This window comes from Curcuma longa, chromosome 4 (genome assembly GCF_044706935.1).
Source record: "Curcuma longa cultivar G26 ecotype Majalengka, Jawa Barat chromosome 4, ITB_CL_G26_1.1, whole genome shotgun sequence".
Lineage (NCBI taxonomy): Eukaryota > Viridiplantae > Streptophyta > Magnoliopsida > Zingiberales > Zingiberaceae > Curcuma > Curcuma longa.
The window spans coordinates 20,953,516-20,965,259 of record NC_133864.1 but is presented as its reverse complement, the minus strand read 5'-3'; the positions used below and the strand labels follow the sequence as shown (position 1 = coordinate 20,965,259).

At 35.7% G+C, this 11,744-nt stretch overlaps 1 protein-coding gene across 1 annotated transcript; it reads left to right on the top strand.

Annotated features, from left to right (window-relative positions):
- Positions 1 to 4,204: 4,204 nt before the first annotated feature.
- On the top strand, positions 4,205 to 9,198 carry LOC141827692 (uncharacterized). The gene is made up of 2 exons (XM_074715005.1): positions 4,205 to 4,421; positions 7,626 to 9,198. The coding sequence occupies exon 2, from the start codon at positions 7,931 to 7,933 to the stop codon at positions 9,098 to 9,100; it is 1,170 nt and encodes a 389-aa protein (XP_074571106.1). The 5' UTR covers positions 4,205 to 4,421; positions 7,626 to 7,930; the 3' UTR covers positions 9,101 to 9,198.
- Positions 9,199 to 11,744: the final 2,546 nt, after the last annotated feature.

Below are 11,744 nucleotides of genomic sequence, written 5' to 3'. Positions count from 1 at the left end.
GTGCGTTGGGTTGGCCCCCAGCCCACCAACAAATTTAAGCGGGTCGGGTTATAAATTTAAACCCATCATCTGGCGGGCTTAAGCGGATCAACCCAAGCGGGCCGCGGGTTTAGGCGGGCCAACCCGTGGCGGGCTCGGGTTGGCCCGCGGGCCCTAAAAAAATTAATAAAAATTTTAAACTGCTACTAAGTGTTAACTGTTAAAGAAAATTTATCAATAATAATACCCTAAATGTAATCCAACGGCTGTTAAAAAAAACACAGATCTAATGGCAACGGCGTAAGGAAACTGCTACTTTTTCTGTTTCTCTTCCCGAATCGCATCCCTATCCCATTTTCGCCGCAGCGTTCCTTACTTCCTTTCCCTCCCCATCGGCATCGCTCCGTCGGCCTCGCTTCGTCGCTACTGCTCATTGTCGCTGATTGTTCTCTTCCTCCCATCCTCTCCGCTTCTTCGTTCCCTTCCCTCTCATCCGCCTCGCTCAGCCGTTCGTCGTCGCTGGTGAGTGGTCTTCTACTCTTTCTTCCTTGCTCAGTTGCTCCGTCGCTGGTTGTTCTCAGTGCTCTCCGCGCCGAATCTCATTCACCCTCCACTCGGCCACTCCAGCAATCCCCTAGAACTTTATCTGGTAAGATTTATTATTTTTGGTGCTAGGTTTATCATTTTTACTAGTTCTTAGTTATAGTATATGGTTTCTTCGTGATGTTTGGATTTGAGTTGTCATTCGTTCTGGATACTGGATATTGCTTATTTTAGGCCGTGAATTTGCGTTCTATAATGGCGATAACTTAATCGGCTAGTTACGCTTTTTTTCGATTCGCATGGTGGATCTTTGGTCTTTGGTCTTTGCTGTTGGTATTGCAGGATCTACTGGCTGCAAATTACCATGCATAAACGTGCTATTGATTGTGGGCGTTCAATTTTTTTGTTTGACTTTGCTTAATTTTTTAAGATCAGATTTAAATCAAAATGTACCTTCACAATTGATTATATTGATCACTTCAAAGCCAGCAAGGCTTAACATCACTAATTTTGTACTGATAAGTGTGGCCTGGTGATGTTGCTTCATTTCTCAAGGTTCTTCGTCAAGATTGTCTTAATACGATTTAAACCTATTCTTCTTTTTCTCATACTACATGCCTAAATAGATCCTCATTTTTTTTTAAAGTGAAATAAGCACTATTGCTCTATTATAAGATGAGAAAAATCGATTTCTGTCATTTATTCATGCCCGTAGAAATTTCTACTTTCTGATTCTCAAAGAATGCACGTGAGTTAGTTTGCAGATATAGGTCATTGGCATATAAATAATGTTGCATTTTTTTGGTGTATAATTCTGGTCAGAATAGAATTTCAATACCATACTCCTGTTCTCTTATAAGAGAAGTTTTCACAGGAAAAAGAAGAAGAAGAAAGTGTCGTAAATTATATTCTTACTTTCATGCTCCATCAACCAAAACAAAAAGTAAATCATCTACTCTTGAGGCAATGAAATGGTTATATTTCACATCAATATTATCAATGTTGATGGATTATTGCATAGTTGTTTGTAGTAATTCTTCAATATGAGATAAACTAATGCACATTGCAATTCTATGACATGCTTATCCCCAGCAAAAATGTCAAGAAGCTAGACCTCACAAGCAGTACGTTTTGAGAAAAAAGAATTTTAAGGAGAATGCTATTCTTTGTTAGCTCTTTGGTCAGTGTTTTTGAGGAGAATTGCCATTTTTTGTTTGGACCTTTGGTTAAATGTCCTATTTGATACATGGATATATCGAATGATGGTAGTGATGAGGAACCAATTAAAGAGCAAAATTCTTTTGCTAATATTTCTAAGGTACCACAAGGAGGCAGAGTCTTGTACTTGTACCCACCATCACCATCAAACAAGAAGCTAATTAGATTGTAATATTAGCTTTGGGGAGAAACATGATAGCATGAACGATCAAACTATGCATGGCTATGACACCGTAAACATATATGAATCTACGAGTAACAACCAGTGGAGTCATTCAATGAACATTCGGCCTAGCCTAAATATACTGGAACAGTGGATTGTAAACGGCAGGCAGCGGCGTGGCCAGCGGCCGAGACCCGCCCCTGGCCAACGGCCGACGGGTTGCGGGCAACGGCCCGGCGCCGAGAAATATGATCCGGCCGGCCAACTGAAGGGAGGAAGGAGGAAGGGGAAGCATACCTAGCTCTAGATGCGACGGAAGCTTCGTTCTTTGGAGGGATCCGGCAAAAACGCGGTGACGGCGGCGATTTACGACGGCGGAGGGAGAAAACGCTATGTGGGAAGAGAAAACGCGAGAAGGAAAAGTCGGCAGTTTAGATTTAGGGTTTATGTCAAATTTTGGCTACGAATGGTTTTCGTCGCCAATTTGAATTTTAAGATTTTCATCGTTAAATTTTGGGATCAAAATAGATTCATAGTTAAATTTGATGACAATTTTAAAATTCATCATAGCCGTGAAATACAAATTCGTAATCAAATTTTGATGATCAAAAAAATATTTCATCATAGTTTCACGATAAAAAAAATTCATCTCAAAATTATGATGAATAATTATTTTGTCATCAATTTTGACGATGAATGATTTTCATTACTAAATTCATCGCTAACTTTATGATGAATTTTAAATTTTATCACCAAATTAACAATGAAAAAAAGATTCGTTGCCAAATTTGACAACGAAAATCGGATTCGTCGTCAAATTGGTGATGAAACTTAAAATTCGTTGTCAATTTGACGATGAAATATAGATTCAAATTTTGGCGACCAAAAAATATTTCATCTCAATTTCATGACGAAAAAAATTCATCGTAAAATTACAACGAATAATTATTTCGTCGTCAATTGACGACGAAATATTTTTTCGTTGCAATTTTGTTATAAAAAGATGTTTTCATAACGAAATTTATGACGAATTTGATATGTTGTAGAATTAGCAACAAAGAAATGGCGTCACAAAAGTTGTCGCTAAATAGCAACGAAAATATTATCTGTCGTAAACTTTGTTACAAATTTACGACGAAAATATTTTGTCGTTAATTTTCGTACCTAAAAAATTATTTTTTGTAGTGGTTGCCATTCTGCGATGAACTTGAGTTGATCTCCAATTAGTAGTGAACACTAGTTCACCGCCAATCTGCGATGAATATCAGTTCGTCGTCGATTGATGACGAACTTGATGACAAAATTCATTTTCGTAGTCAAATATTACAACGAAATTACAAATTTTCATTGCAGAAATTGACAACAATTTAATAGCAATGAGAATTTATTCATCGCAAAAAATTTTATGATAACTTTATTTTTAAAATTCGTTGTAAAATTCGTAACTAAAATTTATTTTTTTTAATGGATTAAATTGACACTGGAATTTTTTTTAAATAAATTTTTAGTAAAAAATGATTATAATAAATTTATTCAAAACTTTTATATAATCATTTTCTTCTAAATTTTAAATATAAATATATAAATATACTTATTTTACTTCATATATACTTTGAAAATGATCATATTACTCAAAATGGTTGTATAATAAATTTAGCTAATATTTACTATATGACTATTTTTTTATTTGAAATTTTAATATTCACAATGGTCATATTATTCAAAATGGTCATATTACTCATAGATGATCATGAGACCGATCGTATAGACTATTAGGGGATGGATTCCATATTTTATTGAAGTTTTAACCAAAAACATTAATGACTTTTAAAAAGGAGAAAAACAAGGTTACTTACTCAATTTTAAGCTGATAAAGGATTTAAATAATTTTGATCCAATTATTAAAGTATTTTTAAATATAAAAATACTATATGTATAATAATTTTTATCAAATTTAAATTAATTTATTTTAACAGTTGAAATAAAAATGATATTTCTGAAATTAAAGCACGGTTTTGACTTTTAATAAAAGGGTGTGCTTTTAACAATTCCGATAATTAGAGGTCTTTTTTATTTTTGCCCTTCACACTACCCTTTCGTCCTGCTTGCGTGTCGTGCCACGGGCAACGTAACAGTTGGGTTGCGTCAGGGTTTGCCACCTCGGCTCCGATAAGTCCGAGCCACCGACTGTGGTCCCGAGTGACCTGACAGCTGGTGACAGACTGTCATCAACCAAACCAGCACAACCCACCTCCCTGGCTGACGCCCTCCGCTTCCCTCGATCAGCCGCTCTCACTTCTGGCTTTGCTGTCATGCTGTGTTGCTCGTGCTCATCCTCCTCGCTGTCTCTCACGCTCCCGCCTCTGCCGTCGCCGCCCGTTAGGGTTTTTCACTCGTCTTCCGCCGCCCGGTTTCTCCTCCAGTGCGCGCTAGATCGGGCTTCTCCGCAGCAGGAGGCTCCCTCTGGAGCCGCGGGGCACTGGACCTTGTTCCGTCCTTGGTCCTAGCGGTGCTCGAGGTTTGGTGTTCTTCCCTGCCGCTCGAATTATTTTTGATTTCTATCTAGGTTCGACGTTTTCTCTTCACAGTACTGTTCCTTCAACTTTTTGCCTGGCATTTAATTATGTTGTGCGCTTTTTAAGTGCTGTTCTTTGTTGCCTGCTTAGTTTGAAGCTCATGTGGAAGGGAATTCTTTGCTTTGGATCTCCTTCCTTTTTGTTCTTAATTTTCGAGTTGAAGTGGTCTCTGCTGTTAAAGTAGTCGGGTTTAGACGTCTTCAATTTGCATTAGACGTTTTCCTTTCATTTTACAAGTTTGTGATATGGTGTAGGGGGATATTTCAATTTATATGAACCGAAGAGTTTTTCCCTTCCACGTAATGTCTGATGAGGTTCACTTTAAAGTCGACTATGAGTTGTAGCATGTATTTCTGCCTATAAGAGAATATTTCTTTATCTAAAATCACCATGCCAGATTTGTACCAAAAATAAAATTATATAATCGCAACCATAACATTTTCCCATGATTTGTGTCTATCTCATCTTGAGTTCTCTCAATGACTTGGTCTTCATCTTCCTTCTCAGTCCTTTAACGGCCTTGTATGGGTCGAACAGACGAACAAATTGAGAGGGAAGAGGACCTACCCTTTATATTAGATACAAAATGGCAAACAATCTCCTATAGAGCGTTATAGGATTTAGGCGTTGCATAATCATTCATTACATCATGAGATGACAGCTCGATCTGATCATCCTGTATGGTTAAAACTAGAACTTTATCTAGCTTAGTTTTCATTGCACTTGGAATACATTATAAATTTATGTAAGGTCATAGCAAAATTAGTAGTTGCACCACCAGCAAAACACCATGTGTTAGGTATAACATTACCCAAATTGGATTCATAATAGACAAGTGCAAGGGAGTTATCTAAATTATTTTATTCCTTTGCTAACCATGACTTGTGTTTAGCAGTGGTTTCATTGAGCATGTTCCTTTTTGTAAAAGATATAATTTATGCTATCTCTTGCACCACCATTAGGATCTCCTATCTTGTTGGTCTAACTATTGTGATTATTTTTGTTGTCTTCAGTCTTTAGGAACTATGCGATTTAAATCTCTCGGAATTAGATTTGATTTCCCTACATTGAGCACACTTTGTTTGAGATAGAAGAGAAACTTCCACTCTTTTCTATTTTTAGTTTTATCCTTGACCAAATACACAATTGGATATGGGTGTGATTGAACTCAAATTGGAGCATTTTCTTTATAAAAACCTATGACTACTCATACCATAATATTGTATATTGATTAGATGGGCTATCAATCACAAACTCAATAGCATAGTTGTTAAAAATATACGATTCATGGTTCTTATCGTACAATACATATGATTCACATCTAAAATGATACAATTCTTACATAAGAATTAGAGGTGAAAAGAATCTAATGATTTGATTTAGTTCAATATGATTTGATATGCATCTTATTTTATATGATTCTAAAAATAAAAAAGAAAACTTTGAAGGTAAGCTGACAAATGAAAAGTAAATCTAATCCATTAAGAAATAAAATTAAACCCAATATATTAAACAAATTGAATCTATTATAAAAGAAGGAAAAAAGATGCAATTTATATCATATGATAAAAGTATAATGATATAACAAAGTGAAATCACAAAGTTAATGATGATAAGAATTTTTTTTTACACCCATAAGTGTGGTGCAGTGGTAAAACACTCAATGAACAAATAAGATGACCAGAGTTTGAATCCCAAATGGGACGAATATCTTGAAGGTCATCCTCTGAGTGTGCATTAGTTGCGCTCCGGATTTACTCCGTAGGTGAACCGGGAAAGAAGGTCATCTACCTCTAGGATTAGTCAGGCAATGCTTGGAAACTTGGAGTATCAAAAAACAATCTAATCAGTGAAAATACATAGTTGATGATAACCAATTTGAATTCAACATATGACAAGGATTGAGAAAAATAATATTGTCGCTTTGCTATTGGCCAGCTCTACACAGCTCTGTATGGGCTTGCTAGAGAATAATGTTAGTTTTTTTTTTGTTTATTAATAATTACTTGACACTTTGCTAGTAAAAGTATCTCCATAAGGTATTTTCCAAAATTTCTGTAGATCCACAACCTTGTGCCATCAAACAGTGAAAGCAGCATACCATTTAGCAATTCCATAGTGTTTGAATCTCTTGATCATTATGAATGAGATGATTCTCTTGTTTTTTCGTTGATCATCAGGCTATATATTTTTATTTTACCAACTATTTGGTGGTTCCTACCTGGACCTTATTCCTGCATTGAGCTCCATGATTATATAGTAAAATTCAAGTCAATATATTTTCTCACATTTTATCATCTGTTGGCGCCTTGGTACAACGGTAAGGTTGCTGCCATGTGACCTAGAGGTCACGGGTTCAAATCCTAGAAACAGCCTCTTGCCAAAGGCAAGGTAAGGCTGCGTACAATGGATCCTTTCCCCGGACCCCGCATGGCGGGAGCTTCGTGCACCGGGCTGCCCTTTTATCATCTGTTGGAGCTCCTGAATAATATTTCTTTTCTGTTTAATTTGTCTTTTTAGTAATATCACAAATTCATCTGAGTATTTGTATCTTTGTTAAATTATTTTTTTACACATTATTTTCTAGCAACATAACACTTTATTCTGTAAATATAGAGAACAGTACGACAGTCTTATAATTTTTTCCCTTTAAATATATGAAGTGGACAGTGATATAAAATGCTCCTGAAACTCAAATATAACAGCTTAAACTATAATGTTTTTATTTGTATTGTTAGTGATATTTACTTATTTAACGTTCTCCTTAAATGCTCCTGAAACTTATATTTAAAACCTTAAACTAAAATTTGCTTTTTATTCTTAATGATATTTACTCGTATAACATTCTACTTACCTAAAGAACTTGAAGTTTCCTAAGTGACATGACAACTTTCCTAGGTGCCATGACCATGGATATGTTTGTCATTGATTGAATGATTTAGCTCCTCTTAGTTTCCTGGATGTTCAACTAAATCTAATTGCAAATATTTTATTGTGCTCCTTACATTCTTTCTTTTCTCAGTTATATTTATGTTTTATGTACTGACATTTTTCTGGAAACGCTCATGCTTGAATTTTTTGTACATTGATATTCTTAATTATGGTAACTTGATAATATGCTTACCTAAAGGCTTAAACTTTCCCAGGTGCCATGACCCTGGATGGATGACATGAATTTATTGATTAACCTCCTCTTAGCTGTCTGTTCAAATCACACTTATTGGCTAGCATTTTAATGAGCTATGGGAATTCTCATGTTGTTCGAGATGTATTTACTTCCTGAAGTTTCTAGGACTCAAGTTTTTATATAATAGGCCTTAGACCAGTTTTGGTCATATTGAAGACAGCATTTTTTGTGCTGGACCTTTGTGAAAGCATCTGTTTGTGGGTTTCTTTGGCCCTCAAGTATTGATGCTTGGAGAGAGCATGTGTGGAATTTGTGTTCTGTGTGATGCCCCTGACCAGATCCACTGCTAATGCGTTCGGCGCATTGACCATTTCTCTTGTGATATTGTTCCATATTTTTGCTATAATATGCATCTACCAAGTTGCCCGCTTGCGTGCACAGATTCGGCAGAGGGGTTTTCTCCAGCTTGTTTTCTTTAATGGGCCCTGGGCCACCCGCATTTTTCTTGTTATACTTGCAGTTTGTTGGAGCTTAAGTGAAATTGCTAGGCTAAGTTTCTTGAAAAGGTTGATCTTCAGCTTGACATGGCAGAGGAGTTTGTGCAAGCTTTACATCCTCTTCAATCTCGGGTTTTCAGAACCTTCTGTCTTTCTTACAATGATTTTCCTTCTACGCGCCTCATTGCAGAAGAGGGATTCAGGCACTCTGTCCCAGGGATGGAACAAGAAAACCATTGGTTATATCTTCATATACTGCCTTCCATATTTTATCATGCAACTTGCCCTGGCTTTTGCTGGACCCAAGCTTTTCCGCATTAATAAGAGTAGTGGACGGAAGGATAAATACTTCACAAAAGCTAATATCTTGATTGGAGATCAATGTGTATGCATTTATCCTCTTTTCAGCACTATTCTTTTAGGGATTTTTCATGCAGTCTTGATCATCTATATTGTGTGCATTGGGATGCGGGTGTACTTATCAGTGGTCAACAAACAGCTTCTCCGGAGGCTCTATTGGCTTGTATCCTCTGTTATTTTTTCTCTTCCAGTGAGGCTGCTTCTCCTAGGTTTCTCTGTCCTACCTCAACCAGGCCACCTGGCATATGAGCTGATTGTATTCTTGGCCTTTTTGATCATGTTGTTTTGCACAGCGATTGGCATCACTACACTGGTCTACTTGCCAGTGGCAGATTCTATGGCTCTGGGAAGAAATCTGGAGAGAGGAATGGTTGACTTGCCATTTGATGACTATTACAACGACAGCACATCATTTGTGGCCAATCAGAGCTACAGTCGAGACACTAGGAGGAGCTCTGATGTCTCTACAAAGCCTGGCTCAATTTCCTTCAGAACAATGATCAAGGATGACCCTCCTGGCTCAGATGTCTTAGATGAGATCAGTTTGTCCTTCCCTCTGCATATTGGTTCTCCTTCCGGTTCTTCTCCAACTCCAGCAAGGCCCATGCTTCCACTTAGAGAAATCCCTAGATGTTAAGAAGGACTTCAAATGTGCCTTCCATATTGCATTTATGTGGTTGCATCTGTAAGCAGTTTGTACAATATTTTTCAAATTTTGGATGCTATATCTTGGAAGTTTTGCAATGGTTTCGTAGGCATAATTGTGCCATTAGCTATCTTATTTCATTGGTTGCTGTCAGGTCTGCTCAAGTTCATTTCAACCAAAAAGGTATTTTGTTTATTGGAATTTTACCTTTTCCTTTTAGTTCAATCAATCCATTTCTGATGATGTTTGGATCAACTATTTCAGTGGATTTGAATTTAGATTTCAGTCTTTATTTCCTTTTATTTCTGAGCCCATTTTGAGATGATTTTGGTTCAACCAGTGTATCTTTTCCTATTTTCTGACTCTATTTTTTGAAACTATTAATGTGATTTTCCTTCATGTTTTGCATTTGAGCCATAAAAGCATGTTGTTTCAGGCGCGTTTTGACTTTTTGAAGGTCCTTATCACTAACTGCTGATGTCTTCGAATCATAATTGCAGTAGAATTATATAGTGTTATTTCAGTTGCTTTGTAATCCTTTCCATGAAATTAGGTTTATTTCAGGTCGAATTGCAATTCATTTGAAGAGGAGAGACTTTTAGAAGTTTTCCAATTTCTGTTATTTATCTCAGTGAGTGATAATAGAACATGATCTTTGTTATGCTGTATGGTATGTTTTTAAAGGAAAATTTTATTTGTTATTATTTTGTCTTTATTTATGATTATTAGGATAAATCGAGAAGCACTAACAGTATACTACTTCACGCTCTGAATGATGCATGCCTGATTAACTTAGGAAACACTTTGTCATTGCACCATAATCTTGGGGAGGATGAATGTTCTACGTGATTGTAGATGAAGAGCTTTTCTATAAAACTTTTAATATGTTCTACATAGTTTAGATTTTGATGCCCACTCCAAATCCAAACTGCACTAAAAATGAAACTAATTCTAGCAAAATATTCGAAAACTAATCACATCGATCGGTAAAGGAACTACTAGTTCCTTGATAGAAGGGTAGTTAGGATGAAGATTCCTCCCACCCTAAATTTGGTTTAAATTATCTTCCATACATAGCAATAGCAATATGATGTACAAATTATAAAATATAATTTTTGGGGCATGGTTGAGTTAGCTACTGCGAAGTAAATATTGTTATAATAGACAAGGATCGAATTTCGACGAAGTCAAAAAAAAATATCTTCCTACACAGACAATCGTGAGACCCACCATGTGGGACTGCTGGGGTAGTGGATTCCTCCTTAAAATTGTTATTAATATGAATATTTTTGAAGTTGACTTTCAAGTGTGCATAACTTGTGCTGTGGATTTATCCTACAAATCTATTACATATGCGATATTGGAGGATTGTATCTATTCACGAGCATAGAAAGCTTTAAAAATCAAAACAAAAAACAAATACCTCATTCAAGTCTCCATAATTTCAAGTCATTCCTTTGCTTTATTATTTTTTCTTTTTCAACTTCTAATCTATCATTGACACCATACATCATATCATTAGAATCAATATCGTTTCAGTTAAATATCGAAACTATGATATGACTCAATTGTAGCAAAACGTTTGAGGATTGTATCTATTCAAGAGCATAGAAAGCTTTAAAGATCAAAACAAAAATTAAATAACTAATTCAAGTCTCCATAATCTCAAGTCATTCCTTTGTTTTTTTTTTCTCCAACCTCTAATCTATGACACCATACATCATAGCATTAGCATAATATTGAATTAATATCGTTTCAGTTAAATATCAAAACTATAATATGACTCAATTATAGCAAAAGGTGATTATGCTTATCCTAAGCGTCCCTCATAGTTCATCCTCAAGTTATGTGAAGGGAAGTAAATTACGGGATCAGTTTATAGCCGACCGCCAAGTGACTAGAGGATGGGGAAAAAAAATTTTCCAAGGGCATGCATCCGTTGAGAATTGATCTCTTGCTCCATTGTAGCAAGTCTGCCACCCTCTAGCCAATTGGGTCACCCCATGGGGACAATTATGATATGACTCAATATTTTAAATTTTAATATCGAATCGTATCAAATTTTGATAATTTATTAAAATGATATATTTAAAATATTTCTTTTCAATATGGTACTAGATTTCAACTATGCCGATGTACCATCTACTCCCATCCCTACGAAGCACAAGATTCCCTAATAAATGTTAAAACAGAGTAGTTCATCATGCAAGCCCACTTTTTATCATTAGACTCAAAACATTTTTCCTAATCAAAATGTCGAGATAGGGAATACTTATACAGTGATAAAAACACATAAAATAGATAACAAATTGCAAATAAATTAAACATAGAATACCATTAAATGGTATTCAAAATCCTTACATTTTGCTTTCGTTTGGCAGTAGGTGCGCAGGAACATGTATGTCATTGAAAAAGCAAGAGTTACTGCAACAAAGAACTTCAAATATATAACCCATGGAACAAAATCATTTTTTTCCATGAGTTATTAAATGGATACCTGAATTATTAAAAAAAAATGACAATATGAGTTACTGGTTGTGGATTAGCAATGAGTTTATTTCTTTAAGAAAAACAGAAAAATATTAACGAGCCAAGTTCAAGCTAAACTCGTTTAACTTTTAAACGAATTATTTTC